Genomic DNA, 23,497 nt, shown 5'->3' with positions numbered 1-23,497 from the left:
ATGGGTTTCCCTAAACCAATGTGGATTCGTGTCTGACCAATACCTACAGTTATGCTTGTTCACTTCTTCATTCAAAAAAAAACATACACTCATCACTGAAGCAAATATTGTACAACAATTTCACATTGTTTGTCAGATTAGTAGACATAATTTCACAAATTTGTAGTCTTCTATCACAGTCATCTTCGTTTAATTCCTGAACCAATTTTACCTTGTATGGATGAAAATTGTGTTGTTTTTAAATTCTCCATACACTGCTTGTCGAAACACCTGATGCATGGGAAATTTGATTTAAAGACTGATTATTATCCATTGCAACGTGTCCCAAAACAGCAACTTCAATTGGTTCATTAATAATTTGTCTTTCAGGTTGATGTTTTTTATTTGTCACACCAGTTTCCATGAATTTTTGCATCAACTTTAAGACATACTGATGACCAATTAATTTATCTGGATGGATTGCATTAAAAACGAGCGCGGCATTCGTGCACAGTCGTTATGTTTGAAATAAAAACGTACAATTTCTAGTCTTTCGGCAGTCGTGTAAACCATATTGACAATGTTCCTTCAAAACGAACTTACAAGTTGACCGACTGAGGCAAAAACATGGAATGAAAAACAGGCATTCGGTAGCGTTATCAGCAGTTTGACCAAAATAACAAAAAAATTGTTTTTCTTTTTTTTTGGTCTAAATTCAAAGCAAATGTACAAATAAAATAGTGCAATTAATTTATGAAATACCCTTTTCAACGATGTGCCACACAGGGTATGGTGCCATTTGAAAACTTAGTGGGGGTGGCTATGGCGGCAAAGGGGCTGATGGCAGAAATTCAAATCCTACGTAAAAAGATGTCCCCCTTGCAATCTTTGTTGACGTGTCTTAGCATTTTTTAACAGAGAAATTATTTTGGAAGAAGATATTCAGGGTGGCTACTTTTCATTGAAAAACCCTGTATGATATGTACAACGATAGTATGTTAATAATAGTAAAATATATCTACTTTTGTAAGAAATATCTATTAACATTTTATTGTTTCCAGAGACTGAGATTTTTGGGTTGCATTATAGATTTTTCATGAAAATTTCTTCAAACATATTAATAATAGTCATAGAAAAAATAAAATAAGCGTCTAAAATGTTTTCCAGCGGGTTTAAAATAAAATAAGTGGATTGCAACCTGAACATGAGATATGAGATACTACAGCATCACTCAGAATGTCTTATTGAATTTTTAATTTGTTGTATTTATTTTAGAGAAACATGTAACCATCCAGAACCTAAATCAAGAGCTTAAAATTAAAGAAATACTACATATTGGTGATACATCTCTGCGATTTTCGTAAATAAATCAGGTTTCAAATTTAGACGGAATTCTATGATCCAAAGGGAGACTTCTCATAAATAAAAAATGTTATTTCGGTCAAGATATTTTTGATTTGCTTTGGTATAAGGTTGTTTTAGTGCAAATTTGCAGCCAAAGATCTCTACTTTCTGACTGACAATACACGCAAAATTTTAAACGTGACGAAGCTTTAGACACGCCCTTTTCTATAATATGAACACAACAGGTTTGTTGACGAAAACTTGATTTGATTCATATGATTATAAATGACGTAGCCTTCGTGACGCACGGGTAAACTCACTCCGCGAGAACAGTATGTGGATTGTTCCCCGTAGTAATTTACGAGGAGTCAAAGTGGACTTGACGAGTAGGTGTCACAAATAATTGTAGGCGTAAGCACAGTAAGACCGTTTAAAAAGAGGTGGTATTTCCAGTTAGTCCACAGGTAACTATTTTTCTCCCAGAAGAAATCCACAAGAAAAACATTCTCAAAACAACCCTGTTTTTTTGGGCAAAATATGCTAAAAGGACAATACAAACATTTACTACGTCTTTTCTCCCTCTTCGGAATATAACCTCCAAAAAGGTACCACAGGTGGCGCCATCCACATCTTACAATAAAAATTAAATCGGATTTTAATTATTTACCGTACCAAACCTCCTCTAGCCGAACTTTAAAGCAATACGCTAAATATTAAAAAAATATATTACGAAAAACTAAATTGTACTTTTGACACTGTGTATCTCTGACATCATACACTTTTGGATTAAGGCAAGTTGGGTTAGATCGTCATATGTGAGTGAGTGAGTCCGCATTTTTTAGGGTATAAGTTTTTTTTAATGGAACAACTTGTGTATTATTGCAGTTTTGGATAGTTCTATTGCTTTTTAAAAAAGATTTCTTTCATTAGCTTTACAAAGTGAATCAACTTTTGCAAAATTAAATGTATTTTAGCTTCTTAAGCGTCTGTCTCTCCTATTTGATGTCATAATTTAAATGCCTTTTAGTTAGTTGTATGGTAATATGAATTTTGTAATAGGGAAAAATGTTACAACATAAACACACACACACATTATATATCAGTTATTTGTAGGAATAACTTTAGACACACTTACATCGTAGTAAATTTTTAAAAATAGACATATTCGAGTATGTTCCATTTAAAATAAGAAAGTTATGTTATGTACAATTAGTTTTACGACAAGTTGTACGATAGATTGAACAGACAATTGATGCGACAAGTTGCACATGATTTTGGCACCAAACACAAACGATCTGAGCATCAATTGGTCTTAAAGATTTGCAGTACGTTTTAAATTTCTGTAGCACACAGAACATCATGCCGCGTTCGTTGTCAAAAACAACTACAGCAGCAATAGTGGTCGCTTTAGTTCATGATGAAACAAAAGTTAGGAAAAAGAAAAGAAAGGAAAAAGTTTATGTTTATTGGCATATTCATTGAATTTCACATCCCACAAACAAACCTGCTCACGATAGAGATCAATAAATTCAGTCCAATATTTGCGAGAATTTTAAGTTCTTTTTTTAGGTTTATGTCGAATTGAGTCCGATTTGTCGTATATCAAACGCCGTCGTACGATAAATTTTTCTCCAGTCAAACTACCGTACGATTCGACCGGGTCGTACGACTTGTTGGACGACAGCACCACACATTATGCAATTTTCGTCTACCTGAGTTGTACAACTTGTCGTACAACTAATTGTATAGTGTATGGGCAGTTTTACTTATGTTATATCTTTAGACTGTGGTTCTTATTGTGGAAATTTATAGTGTAAACGGTTTATTATTGAATTCCATTTTTTCCAATTGACCTAATTGAACCATAATTCGTACCCTTACTTAAACCCCAATAATATACTTCAAATTTCAAGCACTAAACAAAAACTCACCTTTTCAGTTTACGCTCGTCGATACTTTCAAAAATCTCCACTAAGTTAACCGTTGCATTTGGTTTCGCACAGAACAGCGTATTCTTGATCTTCTGGCCGGCAGACATCATGCATAATTGCAACAGCTTGGAACTTTTATCTAAACCATTAAAAACATGTTAAACTAGGCATGCCGGTAACATAACACGCAGAAACACGAACCTGTGCACCAACTGGGGCCTGTAACTTTCCTATAGTTTGGATCATCAGAATCGTAATCATCCGCTGCCAGCATAGGCGGTTTAGTTGTCATGTAAATTGGTTTTTTCGCCAGCGCCTGTTTTTGGGCCTCCAGCAAACGCCTTTTCTGCTCCTGCCGTTTTCTTTCTTGTTCTTGAACATACCTTTTATGGTTTTCTTCGCGTTCCAGTTCTCGTTGCTTCAATTTCTCCTGTTTTGATCTCTGAACCTGATGATTTTATATTACAATTATGAATACAAGTAAACTACTCGGGTAGTACCTCCAAGAGTTTGGCTTTCTCCTCATCAAGAGCCTTGCGTTGCTGTAGCGCCTTTAGTTTCCTTTCCTCGTTGAGTTTGCGACGCTGCTCTGATTGTTGCGCGAGCAGTGCCTCCTTCTTTTTTTGCGCCTGTTCCCGTTCCTGTTGTTTTCGAGCATATTCACGTGGATCTTTCTGGCAGCTCTGCCCATAACAATAATATAAAGAATGTACTATCAGTTTGATTCGCTTTATAGCACCAGTCAAATTAAAGATTAGTTGACGCTGAGAACACATGTACAGGGTGCTGCATTTTCGATGGTTTTACGGGGTACAGAGAAAACGGTAATAGATAGAAAAAAAGTAGCATACGTGTTCTGATCTCTTTTTCTGAGCTGAGATGACTAGCGAAAAGTGGGCGGCGCAAACTTCTTTTGTTTCAAAGATACGGGGGGCTTTCGAAAATTGGTAATTTTTGAACCTCTTCTGTATTTCAGTTGCTGTTAAAGTTATCAAAAAAGGAAGAACGGTTCCCGGTAGAAGTTTTCATGTAGAATCCAATGGCGTAGTCAGTTTTTTTCTATTCCGTTTAGTTTCTGACATATAACAGTAAGTTACATTTTTTTAAATGAAACATCCTATATATTTTTACGTCATTTAATTCTGTTGATTTTTACCTTTTCAACGGTTTATTACAACATATAAGTTTGTGGAGGTTAATCCTGTTATTTTAAAAAAAGACCTTTGCTAAGCTTAAAAAAAGGCCAATATCTAAAATACCAAACAAAATCGGAAATCATATAAACTAACACATCAGAAAATTAAATATTTTTAATAAATCTTATTAAAAATCTAAGTTACAAACAGTTCTACCGTCACATTAATAAGAAATGAGGCCATTTCTATTTTCTACTATTTTTAAGGTAGAAGTTGAAAAACTGTTTATAAACGACATGTAACATGTTAATATAAACATAGCCAAATTTTGTTTCAACTGTGGGTATTTTTATACATATTATTTAGCACTTTTTTGTTAAGGAAACGCCTTTTTTCTAATTACCAAGATTAACGTTTACAAACTTATATGTTTTAATACACCGTTGAAAAAGTAAAAATCAACAGAATTAAATAAACTTAAAATACATAGGGTGTTCCTTTTAAAAAAATATAACTTACTGTCATATGTTAGAAACTAGACGTAATAGAAAAAAACTGACTACACCATTGGATTCTACGTCAAAACTTCTAGCGAAAACCGTTTTTCCTTTTTTAATAACTTTAATAGCAAATGAAATACAGAGGAGGTTCCAAAATGACCAATTTTCAAAAACCCCCCGTATCTTCAAAACAAAAGAAGTTTGCGCCGCCCACTTTTCGCCAGTCATCTCAGCTCAGAAAAAGAGATCAGAACACGTATGCTCCTTTTTTTCTATCTATTACCGTTTTCTCTGTACCCCGTAAAACCATCGAAAATGCAGCACCTTGTTACAAGGTGTCCGGATTTAGTGTGTTTTGACAGGAAAACCCCATTTCCTGGCTAGATAGGAAAAAACTAGTACACATGTCTAGAGCTCGATTTAAAAAAAAAGATTAATGGCAAAAACTGTATTTCGATATCTTGTCAGTTTGCGGCGTAACTCTTCCCAACTTTTTTGTTTATTAAAATGTAGAAGTGAAACAAACACATTCTTACCAAAAATAGGCTTTTTCCGTGCGTGCACGACAGTTTTCTGTGGGAGGCAAAGCCAAACACGGAAAGTCTTGCTAGAACGGGAGAGGCCTTTTCGGACAATAAACAATCATACTTTTCATAATCAGACTCTGAAAATCGCTTACCTCACTCAAACATTCTATTTTGTTTAATACATTGACGTTGATATTGACAAAATATTTATTAGTTGTTGTGCAACATCTGGTGACATCTGTACTCAACTCTATGAGTTAGAAAGTACAGATGGCGTTCCCAAATCTAGGAACAGCCCCATTGATGCCATTGTGCAACAGACAACAACTATCATTTCTGGCATCCAGTTGACTATACTGGAATGAAGGTTTTGTTCTTTGGTTATCAAGTCCTACAGCCTCTCTGATGAGCCGTAATACCGCAAAACCGGTCAGAGGATTGGGATTGATAAACAAAAAAACAAAACCTCACCATTTTCAAGATAGTTATTGTTGTCATAAAATTCATACAGGTAGAGTTGTCATATTTCCCGACATTCTATCTAGAGCGCCTTCAAGTAAACGGTTGTACTGTCTTGAAAATAAGGATTATTTTTCAAGAAAATAAAGAAAATTTATTTATTTAATTTATAGAAAAGGTACATTTTTGTAGGGATGTCAAGTGTTTACCATTATAGTTAGTTTTAGTAGGATTGTATGTAGTTATTAAGAAAATTAACAGTATTACTTGATGAACTTCAAAGGAGGTGAAAAACGTGGTATGTGGAGGTAGAAGGTGGGAAAAAAGGTTTTTTTTTTTGTTTTTATGGTGGTTGATTGTCAAAGAGACTTTGAGAGAGCTAAAAAAAGTCAATTTTAAAAAAAGAGAATCAGATCAGGGGATCTTAGAAAGCTTTTTCCTTCCGGAACGGAAGTTACTGGGTGTAATACCGAGTGCTACCAGCAATTGTACCGTCTAGTCCACGTTATGACATGGAGCAGATTGTGACAGAGGACCTATTCCAGAAGTGGTTAAATCGATAACCGAGGAGGCCTCCCGGCTGTTACCGAGATACAGCCTTTGCAGTTAAAAATCCACCTCAACGGAAAAGAAGAAGATTGGTCAACTGACGGTTTATTTTGGACAATTTGGACTCTTTGACGAAGAGTATTAGTTGTAATTAGTTTGTAATTTTTTGTATTAAAGACATTTGTAGTTTCAATGATATATTTAGAAGCAGGATTTTTAGGTAGAAAGTAAGTTAGATAGGTTTAGTTATTTACCTTAAAAATAACTTGGCATCCCAATTATAGAATTTTTATGCAAGCTTATTTATTTAAATTTTCTTTATTTACTAGATTATTAGAATGAATGGACAGGGTGAATCTGATGCCAGTTATGATGATATTATCATGCAACTAGGAGGTGAGGAAGATTTGAGTAAATCTCATCTTCAGGATGATAATAATCTTGACAGTACGTAAAAAACGTTACAACGTAAAACTAGGCCGCATTCGTTTTCAAGCTTCATGGAGCGAGCAGAGCGAATTTGACTTGGCAATGACGCAGTTTGACAGGTCAAATTGTGGTTTAGCCAAATTACGTCGAGACGTCAAATTCTATCTGCTTATTCCTTGGAGCTTGAAAACGAATGAGCCTGAGAGTGTCCATGAATTAAAATCATCAATCTTAAGCAAGAATCCTTGCTTATGGGAATGGGCTATTATGGTATAATATAGTATATCAAGTAAAATTTCAACTATACCTTAGTTTGGGAGCTGACTCTAGATTGCTGAGGGAAAAACCTGTTGATTTTCGACGTGCTGATGCTGTTCAGTGTTGTTATTTTCGACGCCACCGGAGTGAACAGTTTTGTTTTTTCCTTTACGCCAGAGTTGATCAATTGAGGCAGTTTACTTCCGCCTGTTTTTACCGAGTTGTCGATACCAGACTGCAGTTTTTCAAACGCTTCTACCTTCTTCTTCAGTGTGGTTTTCTCGTAAGGACTGAAAACTTCCTTGGTCGACTGGTGCTTTGGTAAAGCTTTTTTTGACGGCGGCGGCGGCGTTTTTACCTAAACATAGTTTTTTTTAACATTTATAGTTTTAACATCCAGAATAAATTGAAGGATATGAGAAGAAAGATTTTCTGACTGAAATGTCTTTGGACTGTTGACCAAGAAGCCTGAAGAGTATTTGCTATTTCCTGGATACTCAGCTTAGAATCTGATTCCACCAGTGATTTTAAAGCTTAATTAGCAAACTAGGTTGGTTGATTATTTCCCTCATTGTACTAGCAGCCAATAAAATTCAATGAACCTTTCTAGTTCGACCAATGAGAGCCGTTATATACTGAATAAATCCCTAGTTGCTAAAATTTTACACTGAATAAACACCTCGTACCTTTTTCGAATACGTTTTTTTGAAGAACATTTGATATTAAACGAAACGGGATTTAGACACATATAAAATTTAAGCTATTTTCTTCAATATTAACAATTAATGAATCACTATAACGTAGTTTCCATTAAAAAAATACATAAATTAAAATATTATGACGTCTGATTGTCAATCTGAAATGTAAACAAAAATATACATGGCTGAACGAAAATTTGTCGTCTGCTGGGGTGAGTTCAATATTATCATTAATTTCATCACGTTTAGTTTAGTATTTGTGTTCTAACTAAGGTGTTTTCTTGTTAATAAACTAAAATGTGAGTTTTCAGGAAATAATCTTGACATATACCCCTCGGCGTTCACGTTTTATCACGTAAAATGTGCATTGGTAGGTTTTTTGCAAAATTTTTCTTTTAGGCAAATGGTTTCGACTAAATAATTCTTTGGAAAGTCGAATTATTTAGTCTCAATCATTCTCCAAGCAAAGTTTTGCAAAAAATCACCTATGCACAGTTTACCCGATAAAACTTGAACGTCTCGGGATATAACCTATGATTGTCTGATATTTTATACAAAAATTGTAGGGCCAGATTTAGGGGAGTGCTGGTATTTTTGAAAGCGGAAAAACGGATGCGAAACATGGAAAACCACTAAAAGCTCATCCAGGGCTCAGCAAGTTTTTGTGAACAAATGTCTACGCAGGATATTACGTATTTTCTGGCCGGCCCGCATTTCAAATGAAGAGCTCTGGAGAAGAATCCGACCGATACAGAGACACAGAAGCGACAATGTGTTCTCTTGAACTTTTTGCTTGATTTTGCCAGGAGAATCTCCCCTAAGGCTTTAGTCACAACAACTCTGAAACACCCTGTATACAAATTTTACCGTTTTATAAATGTCAAAATGTTATTGGAAGCGTGACGTATTTTCAATCATCAAATTTATTTTTAAGGTTAATGGCAAAAGTTTAAACTAATGTTTTTAAAGTCACGTGATTTTTTTAAGGTGAAAACGGTGCCGTGACTATTTTCAAATCTCAAAACGGAGTCCTAAAGATCACGCGACTGTTTCAAATATCAAAATATTATTAAGAATGGTCACGTTTATATAAATCCTTTTTCAGTTTCAGTTCAGTTTCAACTGATTATTTTAAAGTCACGCTATTTTTACAATGAAAAGTGGGTCAAGTGACTTTTTCTTAACGTCAAAATAGGATCTAAAGGTCATGTGACTGTTTTAAATTGCGAAATCTTATTTAAGATGTCACGCGACCGGTTTTTAGTTTTAAACACTGAATCACTTGACTATTTTTAAAATAAAAATATCATCTGTAACGTCACCTGTCAGGTTTTTCCGTTTAGAGTGATATTCTTTAAGCCACGTGACTCTTTTTAAGGTGCAAATGTTATAATGTTTTAAGTTCAGTATAAAATTTGGTATTGTCAACTCGAATAGTAAAAACTACGTGTTATAGTATTCCGCAATAAATCACCTCTTTTGCCCGTATTCGCAGTCGCACCTCAAAGGAATCCTTAAGCCTTCCTTACTCAAGGCTGCCTTGAGTTCGGTCAAAATGTATGAAAATTCGGTAAAAGTCAGTCAAATAATCTAGTTCGACTCATAGCCGACAAACAATTCTAACGACAAAAAACGATAACTGGCACCATTTGAATAAATTGTAGAATAACTCTTTAGACATTCTTAATAAATTGAACTGTTTTTCTCGACCATTCAAACGCATTTCTTGAATAAGGCTGTAGTACGCTCCTTGTTTTGGTCTAAGTTGAAAAATCTTCGGTACCCATATTCTGCATTTTCCAATTTTAATCTTTTTTTTAATACTTTATTATATTCACATAGTAATGTTTGAGTTCTAAACGGTGTCATAGACAAAATAAGAATTGAAAATACCTTGTTGTATATTGCAAATAGTAATAAATATAATTTTGGTTCATGATGTTGATGTCAGATAACATAACCTACAAAAATTGTGTCGTCTGTGCAAAACTTCTAAAATTCGTAAAAAGTTGAAATCAATCCAACGATTTCCGCCAAACGTGGAATTTCACAAATATTTCTTTTGGAGAAAACGATCAACGCCGCAAAACGTTAAAATATCATAACCTAAAACTGGACTGTCAAAAAAACTGTCTTAAGTATATTGCTTTCTCTTTCTGTACTACAAATTTAAGTAAAGAGTAAAGATGGATTCATAGTTCTGTTTCTGTAAAACATACAGACGTAAAACATAAAACCGTAAAATTAAAACATGGTAATGCAAAAAAATTAAACGTAAGCAAAAACATAAGAAATGAACCATTTTTATTTCTTATGCTAATGTTCTTACGTTCTTACGAATCGGATACCGTCGGTCGCCAATCGTATGTTTTCGAAACGTCAATGTCAACGCCGCGCCGTGAATTATTATTTTGTTAGTGGGTTATAAGAAGTTAAGTTTGTGTTATAAAATGGAAGGAGAGATAGACCACCTACTCATTGATTTGATTCACATATATGACACACAATATTGGCTGCCAAAAGTTACAAGTCATTGCAAAATTGCATTTTACGGATTTACGGCAAAACTATGAATTGAAAGGCTTATTTTTATGTTTCTCGTTTTATGTAATTATGTTTTACGGAAACAGAACTATGAATCCACCTTTAGACGAGGAAAGATATATTATAAAGGGTTATGAAATAAAACTGAAAATAGGGCAATTCAAAAATATGGAATTACCAGGTTTCTGCAGCTTTTTACTAAATTTTTGTTCATTTTAGCAAAACAATGAATTTTTAGAAAACTATATTATCTGAGAGTGAAATATTTTAGTAATAAATTATTAAAAAAAATAAATTATTAACTTTCAAAGGTTTAAATCATCAATTGAAAATAAAAAAATAAAAATGTACTGTATAATTCCATCAGTAGGCATTTTTTCTAGTAAATTTCTCACAATAGGAGAAATCTAATCTCTAATGGACAGTACAGACTAACCTGTATCTTCTCTTAAGTCATATTCACCATAAGACTCCAAAAGATTTTCTGCATCACGTATACAGGGTGATTCATGCTGATGGTATATTAGAAGAGAGAACGACTCAATATTTTTCATTGAAATTTGGAGTGTAGCCTAGGTTAGGTCCAAACTCTCTATCTGAAATATTTTGAGATTTTTACTTGAAAACACCAACTTTTGATTTTCAAATGTTGGCACTGTTTCTTAGATATTTCATAAAAATGGTAAATTTGTCAGCAAAACGGTAGTCTAAACATTAATTAAATTCTCAAGTTCTACAATACCACATGGTTGAAAAGCTCAAAGACTGAAAATGAAAAAATCTACAGGGTGGTCAATATTTACCTTTAAGTGGGAACTGCCAGAAGTTCGTTTTTTTAAATGCTACCATCAATGTATTAAGGTTTGTAATAAAAGAACATTAAATTTAGAACAATTCTATGTATACTCTTCCTATACCTAACTTCAACAGTTTTTCCTTAAAATGCGTATAAAATCGTACTCCATACTAATCTGAATACGGACACCTGATGTGCTAAGTTTGAACCAATGTTGAATTTGACAAATATCTGTCACAACATGTTGCAGTTATGGAATCATGACCAAGCAGGTGTCCGTATTCAGATTAGTATGGATTACGATTGAATGCGCCCTTTAAGGAAAAACTGTTTATAAGTCAGAAACGGTTGAAGTTAGATATAGGAAATGTGTACCTGAATTTGTTCTAAATTTAATGTTCTTTTATTACAAACCATAAAACACCGATGGGTCCATTTAAAAGAACGGTATTTTTGCAGTTTTTTTATCCGTCCACTAAAAGGTAAATATTGACCACTCTGTAGGTTTTTCAATTTCTGCCTCTGGGTTTTTTAACCATGTAGTATTGTCTAACTGAGGACGAAAGGTCACATCAGCAAACCTTTCAGGACTTGAGAATTTAATTAAAGTTTAGGCCACCGTTTTGCTGACAAATTCACCATTTTTTATGAAATACCAGGTGTCCAAGAGCACCCTGGACATAGGAGATTAACATGGGAAAACGGTTTTGATTTTTTTGCGCCTGTACGGTTCATTTGATGGAAAAACGTTTTAGATAAAAGTTGTAGAGCACATTTTCATCAACTTGTAATTTTTTCAATACCGTAGATTTGACCATTAAGACGAAAAACGGGTCTAAAATTCGGAAATTTTAAATCTCCCGCCAATCGGTCGTTAAGGAAAGTTTATATCCGGTCGTGTTACCAACCTTTCAAAATCATAACAAATCGTTGTCAGTCATTCTGTAATCAAAACATTCAAAACAAGTTTATTTAGTAATAATTTTGAGTTACTACCCACATAATGCGAAGAAAATACAATCAAATCGTGATAAAAACACTTTATCAGTAGCCACAGCCCAAAAATCTGGTAAGTTGCATTCATAACCTCATTCAATGTCTCTACTAAACTTATTTACTTTGTAGCAAAATTCTTAAAGAAAACACTGGTTTTGCTTGCAAATATTTAATGAGGATGACCGAATCACCTATCTCAAGCCTGTTCATAACACTACCAAACGATTTAAAGTGATGAAAACAGTGGACAATGAAGATCTTTGAAGATAAGTTTCCTACTGTACAGGGACAACAACAAAGGGGCCAAATACTTCCTTCAAAAGTGATGTGATTTAGTTTCAATGTGCTTAACTTCATGGACTATCATCAGTGAGGGTCTTCACCAGTGTTGCAACTAAAACTTAAAATGATTCAGTGTTGATATCTGACTTAAATCTCAAAATTTGATGGGACTGTGAAATGTGAATAATCTGAAACTGGCTATGAAACCTCTGAGAAACCCCTTCTAAGAAGAGAATATGGACTTACACAGTCAAATTATCAGTCAGGTGACAAAACTTTTTGTATATGGGTCGGTATTGTCGAAAAACCAACTTTTCAATTGAGCTATCTACATGAGCTGTTCTATTCTAGGTTTAGGTATTAACATTATAATTGTGTTCTTTTTTCCACACACTCAATTGTTCCAAATAAAACTTTGTACACTGAACGTTTGTATTAATTATTTATTTATTCACAGTTCAAGGTACAGTATACATTTTCTTCAAGTGAAAAGCTTAGGTACAATAGGTGGCAAAGAAAACTGGTCTTACCACATAAACAGTGATTGTTCCACAGATTGAGTGTGAGTGGGTGAACCTGTCACCATACAAGCTATGCTAAAAACAACTTTGTCTTACTAACCTAATAGTGGAGTTCCAAATTAGCAAAGGTAGGTGAAATGTAGTAATTGAAAGTCTCTAAAGAGAAACAATTTGCTTCTAATTCAATACACCATTTCACAGGACATACCTTTACTAATCAAATGTGAACTCGAGTTACACATTACTTGCAAATAAACTATTTTTGGTTAGTAGACATTTTACAAGTATCCTTGTAGGTGAATGATGTTCAAGTTAACTAATGGAGCTAATTAAATATCAGTACTTACCTTACCCTGTAGAGATGGGAAAAAACATTGTCAATCAGTTATAAAATAAGCCTTTTTATTAACATCATACAATGTAAAACCACTTAAACACTGTGGTGTGTTGATAACACTACAAAACAGAAGGATACAATAAAACTATCAGTCACATAGGTCACTAAATTGCACCACTTTTGAGGGAAGTATTTACCCTCTTTTGTGGTCCCTGTATAGTAAAGCAACTTATCTTCAAACATCTGCAGGCCTTCCTAGTCCATTGTTTTTATCACTTTAAATCGTTTGGTAGTGTTATGAAGAAGCTTGAGATAGGTGATTCGATCATTCTCATTAAATATTTGCAAGCAAAACCAGTGTTTTCTTAAAGAATTTTGCTACAAAGTAAATAAGTTTAGTAGAGACATTGAATGAGGTTATGAACGCAACTTACCAGATTTTGGGACTGTGGCTCCTGATAAAGTCTTTTTATCATGATTTATTTGTATTTTCTTCGCAGTATGTGGGTAGTAACTTAAAATTATTACTAAATAAACTTGTTTTGAATGTTTTGATTACAGAATGACTGACAACGATTTGTTATGATTTTGAAAGGTTGGTAGCACGACCGGATATAAACTTTCCTTAACGACCGCTTGGCGGGAGATTTAAAATTTCCGAATTTTAGATCCGTTTTTCGTCTTAATGGTCAAATCTACGGTATTGAAAAAATTACAAGTTGATAGCCGAAAATGTGCTCTACAACTTTTATCTAAAGCGTTTTTCCATTAAATGAACTGTACAGGCGCAAAAAAATCAAAACCATTTTCCCATGTTAATCTCCTATGTCCAGGGTGCTCTTGGACACCTGGTATATAAGAAATGCTGATAAGAATCAAAAATGAGATTAAAAACAGGGTGTTCCCTTTGAAAATCAAATGTTGGTGTTTTTTCCGACTGATCAGGCAACACCGTTAAGTCCAAAATGCTTTAGAAAGATAGTTTGGACCCAACCTAGTCTACACTCCAAATTGCAGTGAAAAATATTGAGTTGTTCTCTAGATACTTCTAATATACCATCACCGTGAATCACCAAGCGTAGACAAAAATTCGGTTGTTTTTACTACTCCGTTCACAAAATTAAGGAATCTATCTAAAAACATATGTTTGTTATATCCAAACAAATTAAAAATACACAATAAGCAATACGATGCAGCATAATCTATAATTGAATGATAAGGTCGCTTCAAGGTACTTTCCACCCTCCCTCAAAACCCTTAAGAGCTGAAGAACGTCTATGAAACGAATTCGATATGTTAACGGTAACTTCAGGGCCGAGGCAGCCTCGAGGAGGAACTGTGCAAATAGGCATTTGCACATGTAAATGCCGCCATAACAAAACAATATTCAATTACTTTATAAGTACCCATAAGTAATTAGATCTATAAATTTTTGTGCATACAGAAATGGGCCTTTTTGAACATTTGTTAAATGCCTATATTTTTTATCAAATTCAAGCTTTGTTAAAAAATGTACTTTACCGTAGAGAGTAAAATTAAGCCCAAATCAAACAAAAATAGGATGAGACAGCAGTGCACTAAAAACAGGCAAATGCTCTGAACGTCACGTTTATTTCTTTATTTGTCACAATCAAAACTGTCGATTTCATTGTTCAGTTCGATGGCAGTTATATTAATTGAAATCCTCAAGTTAATTTTTTACCTAAACTTACCGTAGACCTGACAGTACTTACATAAAGTCAAAAATAACCCAAAAACGCCTGCTTTTCAAATTAACTTATACCACGTATACATTTTTAAGGAAACAGCGCTGCAGAATATGAAATTCAAATTTAAAGATCAACACAGAGTACCTCAAAAATTAGTTATTTTGATTTAAAAATATGTGTAAAGTACCGCAAGTGGCGCCCTCTACACATCCGGTCAAAAGTTTAGATAAATCAAGACAACATCGCAAAAAAGCTAAAAATACTCACCTCGTCGGTAGAGTCATCATCGGTGAACAAATCGCATTGGACGTCATTGTCCAACGGATGCCGTTGCTCTTCTTCTACGTTGTTTTCCGTTTCCGGCTTACTATTTTTCACTAAGACAAATGTAGAGTTTGCCGGTACCGTTTCTTGCTGACAAACGACTGGGACGCCATCTAACCACATTTTTGTTAAAATAATGGGCAGCTAACAAAAATCAACACAAACCCATTGAGGAGCGCGCGTCTTCGTAGACGGTCTGCGTGGTGGAATTGGCTACGGCCTGTGGAGAACTAGACTTGCTCTTCTTTGCCTTTTTGTCTTCTTCCGCATCGTCATCGCTAGTTGATCGGTTTCTTTTTGATTTACTTTCCACGACTTTGTTTTTTAGTTTTTCTTCATCTTGTGGAACAACTGTTACTGAAAATTTGATATTACTGATAAACAAGGTGCCACAAATTCCTGTCTAAGTATGGGGAGATCGAAAACGGTAAGAGATACAGAGTTGCCCACTCCTATACCGTTTCATATTTAAAAAAATCCGATTACTTATTATTACCAAATTCCGCAACTTTGCCTTCATTTCTTCAAAGATTTTTGAGCTTTTTTACAGATTTTTATGCTTTTTTTCACGACTTTAGTGCTTTTTAATCCGGACTCTAGATATATTTGAAAAGAATTGGACATTTATATAATATTTGCGATAGTTTACAAAATATTTACCTTTTTTTCACCCTGCAAGTGATCAAAACGACTACAATACTAAGTTGACGACGGCCTGGTTAATTTTTTTCAATCTTACCTTAGTTATAGGCAGCAGAAAGTCTTACTCAGGGGGTTTAGCTCTAATTATTTTATACCAACTTCAGGTGTCCCACAGGGATCTAATCTCGGACCACTACTGTTCCTTTTATTTATAAACAATTTAATTGATACCGTTAATAAGTCCAAAACGTTACTATTTGCTGATGACTTAAAATTGTACCTTAGAATAAAAAACATGGAACACTGTCAATCACTTCAAGAGGATATGAACAAAGTTCACAGTTGGTTGGTTGAAAATGGTTTGGAACTTAATGTCAATAAATGTTATGTCCTTAGCTATACACGAAAAAAAAGTCTATCCTATTTTAGCTATACAATTAATGGAGCAGTGTTGCCTCGTGTTACTGAAATGGTAGATCTAGGAGTTACTTTTAACTCTCAACTTAATTTTAAGACACATATAGGTAATATTGTTAATAAAGCCTATAATATGTATGGATTTATAGTTCGAAACTGCAAGGACTTTAATAATATGACATGCATAAGGACACTATATGTGTCATATATAAGATCAATCCTAGAATATTGCTCGGTTATTTGGAGTCCTCATTATAATATATCCATAAGTATAGCTTAGAGAAAGTCCAAAATAAAATGCTAAGATATATAAAATACAAGGAAACCGGTATATATCAACTTCATATACCTAAAGTAGACATCCTGAAGAGATATAATTTGCACACCTTAGAAAGTCGAAGATCACACAAACTGATTAATAATAATATTGAAGACCCTAATTTGTTAGCTTTAATAAGTTTTCATGTGCCAAATTATCGAACCAGGAATCCAACAAGCATGTATGTTGATAATGCACGAACTAATTTTTATTTTAATTCTCCCATTATACCACAGGGGTGCCACAGGGGAGTATCCTGGGGCCTTTACTTTTTCTGATTTTTATTAATGACTTACCGACTTGCCTGCAAGGCTCTACCGGCTTGTTATTTGCTGACGACTTTAAGATTTTTAGACAGATAGGCAACGATGCTGATTGTAGCATTCTCCAGGGTGACTTGGATGAGGTCGCTGCATGGTTTTATAACAATAATATGACACTGAATATTAAAAAATGTTTCATTGTCACATACAGCAGGAGGCGTACGTTGGTAACTGGAGATTACTATATAGCAGGTTCTAAATTGGAAAGATGCAATGAGGTCAAGGATTTGGGAGTTAAATTTCAAAGTAATTTTGCTTTCAATAACCATTATGACTATATAATAAACAAGGCGTTTAAAATACTGGGTTTTGTCATACGTAATACCAAAGATTTCAACATCGATACAATCATCAAGCTCTATACTGCACTGGTCAGGCCACATATTGAATATGCCTCTAATGTTTGGTCACCAGCTGATTTTTCTAATAGCAATGAAATTGAGAAGGTTCAAAAAAGGTTCTTGCGCTATTTATATGTAAAACAAAACAATGTGTATCCTTTTAAAGTGTCGTACAGTAGCATGCTTGTCACTTTTGACTTGACTGCTCTTGGTGCTAGGAGGAAAACTCAGGCTGTTCTCTTCATCTACCACATTGTAAATAACACTAAATATTCTGGCTGTGATCTGATTAATTATATAAACTTCAAAGTTCCTAAAGTTAATTTAAGAATTTTATCCCCCAGCCTTTTCTATGTTGATAATAGGTCTGTGGCTTCACCCCTCAGCGATATGACTTTACAGTGCAATGAGCTGATCTCTACTAATGTGATACCAGATATTCTGTTTGTTACCTTAAGCGATTTGAAAGCTATTTTGTTACCTTATGAGCTACTGTTTTAGCTCAACTGTTCCTTTACTTGTAAGTACCCCCTAGGGTGTTTGTAAAGTGTACCTAAATAAATAAATAAATTATAAGTATGTGTAAATTATATAATCAAGTTAGGGACCAATGTGATATTTTTAGTGTAGATTTGAACCGATTTAGAAAGATGATTCAAGAAATGCTGTAAACTTATTGCTTGTTACTTTGTATATTTGCTATGTACCTTAATAATTGTCTTTAACCAACCTACCCTATAATTGGATGTATTTCTGTGGGGTTTGTAATCAAATAAATAAATAAATAAATGAATACTGATTTTCTTACCTGTCATGTTCTGATCTTTTATTTTCTTTACGGCCTTTGAGCGAGTACTTCGAACAGCTTCTTCAACGTTTGCCGCTTCACTTTTGCTACCGCCATCCACATCTTCCGTATTCTTGGCTGAAAATACTCAAATTTCACAACATACAACTTAACGTGTAAAACGGACAACCTTTTCTTATAGTTTTTGTTCTTGTGGTGCGTACTTCAGCCTCAGGTTCAGGCACTTCCTCAACTGGCTTGCCTTTTCTGATTGTTTTAGTTCGTGTGCTACGCGTCTCAGCTACTTCAGCCATGCTCTCTTCAGACTCTTCAATGCCGTTTCTTGTGGCTGCTCGGGTTTTGGTTCGCGTTTTTTTTGAGGCGTCTACCTCTACGTCTTTGGCCGCCTCCGCTTCTTTCTTTGCTTTTGTTCTTGTACTGGCAAAAAAATATATTTTTAAACTAATTTGCTAAGCAAAACAACTGAAAAGTTTAATAAAAAAAACACACGATTTAATCTTTTAAAGGTTCAGAAAAAATGGAATAGAAAAATTAGATCGAAAGTTTGGTTGTCCCCACTGCCTTATTTTCGGGGGTAATATCCCTAGTGCATTTAATTTTTCCGGAAAAATTCGGAAAAAACGAGTTTCTAAGTAATTTGTTTTAACAAATAGCATGTCTTCGACTCGGATGATTTTTAAAACCACTCGCTCATGCTATTTGTTAAAACAAATTACTTAGAAACAAGTATTCCAATTTTTCCACAGGAAAAATTAGATGCACGAGGGATATTTGATAAGATTATTTCCTGAGTTAAATAAACATTTTATTTTAATTAAAACAATAAGAACAATAACTTTCAAGCTAGAAAGGGTAACACTATTCTTTATGTTGTTGTGAGGAGTGTGCAATTTTTTCGATTTTTTTTCCAGAAAAACTGCTGACAGCTAAGTTGACAGTTGTTGACAAGTGATTTTTCCACTTAAAATTTACATTTGTTATACTAATTCTTGATAGCGACTGGTCAAAATTGATAGGAAGGAAATAATCGATTTAATAATTATAATGATTATACAGGGTGATTCCAAAGTTGGTGCTTTCCTTTCACCTGCGAATAGGGCTTCAAAAAATAAGGTTTTTTTTTCTTTGACGTTTTTTCGAAATATGAACAATAACCAAGATACAGGGTGTCAAAGTTTTACTGAAAAAAAAAACAAAATAAAAAATAACTTAAATTTTATTTTAACTAACTACAAGTTATTCCTTATCAACAGACATAAACAAAAACAAAAGATTTCAGCCGCCTTTGAACTAAGTTTTAATAATTTGACATTTTAAATTAAAACAGCATTTAAATTTAGGCATTAAGACGGTTTTTATTTTTTTTACTCGAAAGCGGTGCGTTGTAGCAAAAATTAATAAAAGGGGTTTTATTTTTAGAATTGAACAAGGAATTCAATAATAAATTTTGTGCTGAAAAAAAAACCAGTAGGGTAACATTTTTTTTCGAAAATGTTTTAAAAAAAAAAATTTTGTCTAATTACTTCAAGTAGTTTGGCCAAAATCATTAAATTTTTATTTTGTCAGTAAAACTTTGACACTGTATCTGTATCTTCGTTATGGTTCATATTTCGAAAAAGCGTCAAAGGAAAAAAAACCTTATTTTTTGAAGCCCTATTCGCAGGTGAAAGGAAAGCACCAACTTTGGAATCACCCTGTATATTATTCATTATTTTTTGCCCCTAAAAATAGCTTTCAAATGAGCTATTACTTCAGTTCAGTTGAATACAGGCTGTCCAAAAGTAAGTTGTAGATATGTGTTATAGTGTAAGATATTGCAGGTGTCGCCCTTTAAACTGTATAATACCGATTAAGTCAGATTTTACTTATTTACTCTCCAAAACGCCCCCTAGACCAATTGCACTTTTGACACCTTGTCTTTTTGACATCTTAACTAACGTAGCATTTTTTACACATTTTGGGGACATCCTGTATAAAAAGATTGGTTTTGTAAGAGATTGGCGATGGCGCAGAAAATCTAAAGATGTTGGATTTAAAATCCAATTGCATCGGTGAGAATAGGAACAGTGCAGGGTGGCCTAATTTGCTTGTTTTTATATGGAAACTGTCAGAAGCATTAGGAAATTTAAAAACCAAAAAGGGGTTGCCAAAGTATTTTTTCAAAGTGAGTTTGATGCAACAGAATTACGCTATCGTCTTTTGTAATTGTCAAATTTTGACATTTTAGCCCTATTTCGTTATTATGAGAGTTTGGTAAAAACAGCTTTTACTTATTAAGGCACTTCAGACTACTATATTATTTTTAGTATTATTGCATATTATGCACTATATTATAGGATTATGTGGATTATCAAGATTAGTAAGATTATTGCATATTTTTAATATTATTACAACCCACTGTAATTTGCAATCTTCTGCTTTCTAATTTGCAAGCTTCTGCGGAAAATGTTCTGATTTAACTACGACGACTGGAGTTGATATTAAGAATCAGCTTAAAATTATTCATCAGAATGTTCAGTGCCTCAGTAATAAGGTTTTAGATTTAAATGTTGTAATCCAAAATCGCGGTTGCGATTTTTATTGTTGTCGGAACACTGGCTAAATGCGGAGTGTACAGGGTGGTCCAGTTTTAAGTGTCAATAATTCACCATTTGATAGCCAATCAAAAAATAAGTTGACTTGCATTGTGTCATTTTTCTGAAAAACGTTTCCTAAGGAAGATACAGAAAGAGGAAGATCCTCCAAATTTCAATTTAAAAAATCGTTTTATAGTTTAAAACTAAACATTCAAGACTTGTGAAAGTCCAAATTTGTACTCAATAGTCTAAAAACTTGCTTTTTACTACTAGGAATGGTCTTATGATTCGCTTTCTCAGACTGCCATCCTGGTTGAGTGTCTGAAACTGGCATTCAAGAACTAAAAAAAGTCCGGAAATCCAAAGATTGTATTGTGCATGAAACTCATTTTTTACTACTAAAAATAATATAAAAGTTGACTTTTAATGCTAGAACTGACTTTACTAGTTCTCAAGACTATTATTGTAGCATTTGGTACCAAAATTTTTTACTTTTATTACTGAAGAAACTTGACTTTTGGAAATAGTCTTAAACTCGATTTTTCAGTCTTAAAAAGCACTAAAAACAGTCTGAATTTCTTAGAGATGCTACAATTTATTGCACCTATGAGTGTAGAAGTCAATTTAATAGTGAAGAAGCTTGAAATAACATTTTCAAGATTATGGGCAGTGGACAAACTGGCTTTTAGGCCTGATAAGTCAAAAACTTTGTAAAGATAGTCTTGAAACTCGATTTGAGGCACTGAAAACAGCCTTAAAACACTAAAAACCGTCTAGTTTATTAAGAAATACCCGAATTTTTAGCACTGAGGTGTCTAGAAGTTGATTTAATAGTGACAAAGCTTGGAATGCCATTTTAAGTCTATGAAGAATGTAAAAATTGTTTTTTAAGTTTGCTATGTCAATAACTTAGTGAAGATAGTCTTGAAACTCGATTTTTTAAGCTGAAAGCAGTTTTAAAGCACTAAAATTAGTCCAGAATTCGAAGAAAATGAAAAACAAAGTAAAAAGCACGAAAAGTTAGTTTTCAAGACAATTTTCATGAATCTAATGTTAATGTCCTGCATCTAAGACTATTTTCAAGACTAAAATATTTAAATTTGTCTTCAAATTATGAAAACTTACTTCAAATGCAAATTTTAAGCTTCTGATGTCACTTTTCATTAGTTCAGTCACATTTTGGGGTTCAAGTCAATTTTTAAGGTTTAAATGTATGAATTTGTAGTAACAAGTTCTTGAAAAAGTAGTTTTTATGTCTACAAGTCAATTTTTAGTATTAAAGTCTCTCGATTTGCATGAAAACTGGTTACAAAAACAATTTTTAAGCTTCTGAAATTTTTATCTTTTCTAATTCAATTTTCAAAACTAAATTCTTTTAGTTTGTCTGGAAACTATGAAAACTGGCTACAATAATATTTTTTAACCTTCTTAAGCGAATTTTCCGTTTCCAAGACAATTTTTAAGTTGGGTTAGTTTTGGGTCTTTGACCGTAATATCGTGTAATAAAGTGCTTGTTCCAAATTTGATCAATATTGCTCCAACGGTCTGAGAGTTATGACAAAAAACCGATTTTTTAAACAGAAATTTAAAGGACTGTATTTTCGTTAGGAAGCACTTTTCAGGAAAATGACATAATGAAGGTCAACTTCTTTTTTAATTGGCTATGGATTGGTGAATTATTGACATTTAAAACTGGACCACCCTGTATAAATGAGATAAAACTTTCCGATTTTACTTTATGTACCCGTTTTTGGAGAACGTCTTCAAAGCATGGTGGAGTAGCCACATACAAGAGAGATACTTGTCGGTTTCCATTCAGAACGTTGGATATGCGTGACTTCTGTGTGGAGAGGACTTTTGAATGTGCTGGTGTAGCTGTTGATGGCGTAAGCATGATTCTGATAGTAGTTTATAGGGTTCCTAATGTATTATTTCCTGTTTTTTTTTTTTTTAATATTTGGCGAGGGTTCCAATCTCGACTTATAACTTCAGGGCAGACATCTTGTGTCTGTTTGGTGTGGACTGTATATTTTGAATTCTTGTAGGGTTAATAAACTTACTACTCAAACACTTGTATGGAGTAAGAACGTTGAGTCAGAGAACATTTGAGTTTTAGTCAATTTTGAGAGAGATCGGACGAGAAAGCGGAGAGACTTGACGTTTTTTGTCTATTTTTAAAGTAACTCCAGACAGTCCGCGCATTTCTTTTGTTAAAGAGAGTGTTGCGTATATCTACCTTGTTGTGGTTTTACAACAATATTTTAACAGTGGTCTCAATAGCTTTTTTGAACCTTCTGGTTTGCTAATTGTTGCTGGCGACTTTGAATTTTGCCAAGTACCAAGCTTCAATCTGTCACTTAGTGATCATTATGCTCAGTTTATGGCGATCGATATCGTTCGTAAGCAAACTGAGATCGAGAGTAGTGTTGTTGTTCGGAGAAATGTTTGTAAAGTTAATATAGATAAGTTTGTGGATGGTATTTGAAAAATTGGGCTGAGGTTTCTGCCCACAGCTGTCCTAATGTGGCGTGTGATGTTTTTCTATCAATCCTCTCAAGAGCATTTGAACAGTGTTTTCCATTAACTAAGCAGCGAATTTCAGCAAAGAAAAATTATTTTGCTGTATTGCTCTGCAAAGTCCAATTTTAATTGTTAACACTTAGAATAAAAATAAAACTGATCATGAATAGCACTTAAACAACAACAGCAAACTTATAATTTTTACTAATAGATCAAGCATCCTATATTATAT

General features: G+C 33.7%; 1 protein-coding gene and 1 long non-coding RNA gene across 4 annotated transcripts in view; both read right to left on the bottom strand.

Annotated features, from left to right (window-relative positions):
- The window catches only part of LOC145727705 (uncharacterized), a 35,543-nt gene that overhangs the window by 4,366 nt on the left and 7,680 nt on the right, over nt 1–23,497 (bottom strand). For all 3 annotated transcript variants that reach the window (XM_081977518.1, XM_081977521.1, XM_081977519.1), the window contains 8 exons: nt 18,339–18,586; nt 18,170–18,286; nt 15,485–15,676; nt 15,263–15,432; nt 7,162–7,470; nt 3,755–3,937; nt 3,456–3,702; nt 3,255–3,393 (listed from right to left, as the gene is read on the bottom strand). In XM_081977518.1, the coding sequence (XP_081833644.1) occupies nt 3,255–3,393; nt 3,456–3,702; nt 3,755–3,937; nt 7,162–7,470; nt 15,263–15,432; nt 15,485–15,676; nt 18,170–18,286; nt 18,339–18,586 (1,605 nt within the window). The remainder of the gene's footprint in view (nt 1–3,254; nt 3,394–3,455; nt 3,703–3,754; nt 3,938–7,161; nt 7,471–15,262; nt 15,433–15,484; nt 15,677–18,169; nt 18,287–18,338; nt 18,587–23,497) is intronic.
- LOC145727714 (uncharacterized) lies at nt 6,023–6,570 on the bottom strand. Its single transcript, XR_014177916.1, has 2 exons — nt 6,406–6,570; nt 6,023–6,371 (listed from the first exon to the last, which is right to left on the bottom strand). It is a non-coding gene; the product is annotated as an uncharacterized LOC145727714 (long non-coding RNA).

This window comes from Ips typographus, linkage group LG4 (assembly GCF_016097725.1).
Source record: "Ips typographus isolate SLU linkage group LG4, UJ_Ityp_2.0, whole genome shotgun sequence".
NCBI classification, from domain to species: domain Eukaryota; kingdom Metazoa; phylum Arthropoda; class Insecta; order Coleoptera; family Curculionidae; genus Ips; species Ips typographus.
Note: the sequence above shows the minus strand (reverse complement) of the source record. Positions and strands in the feature narration are given on the sequence as shown.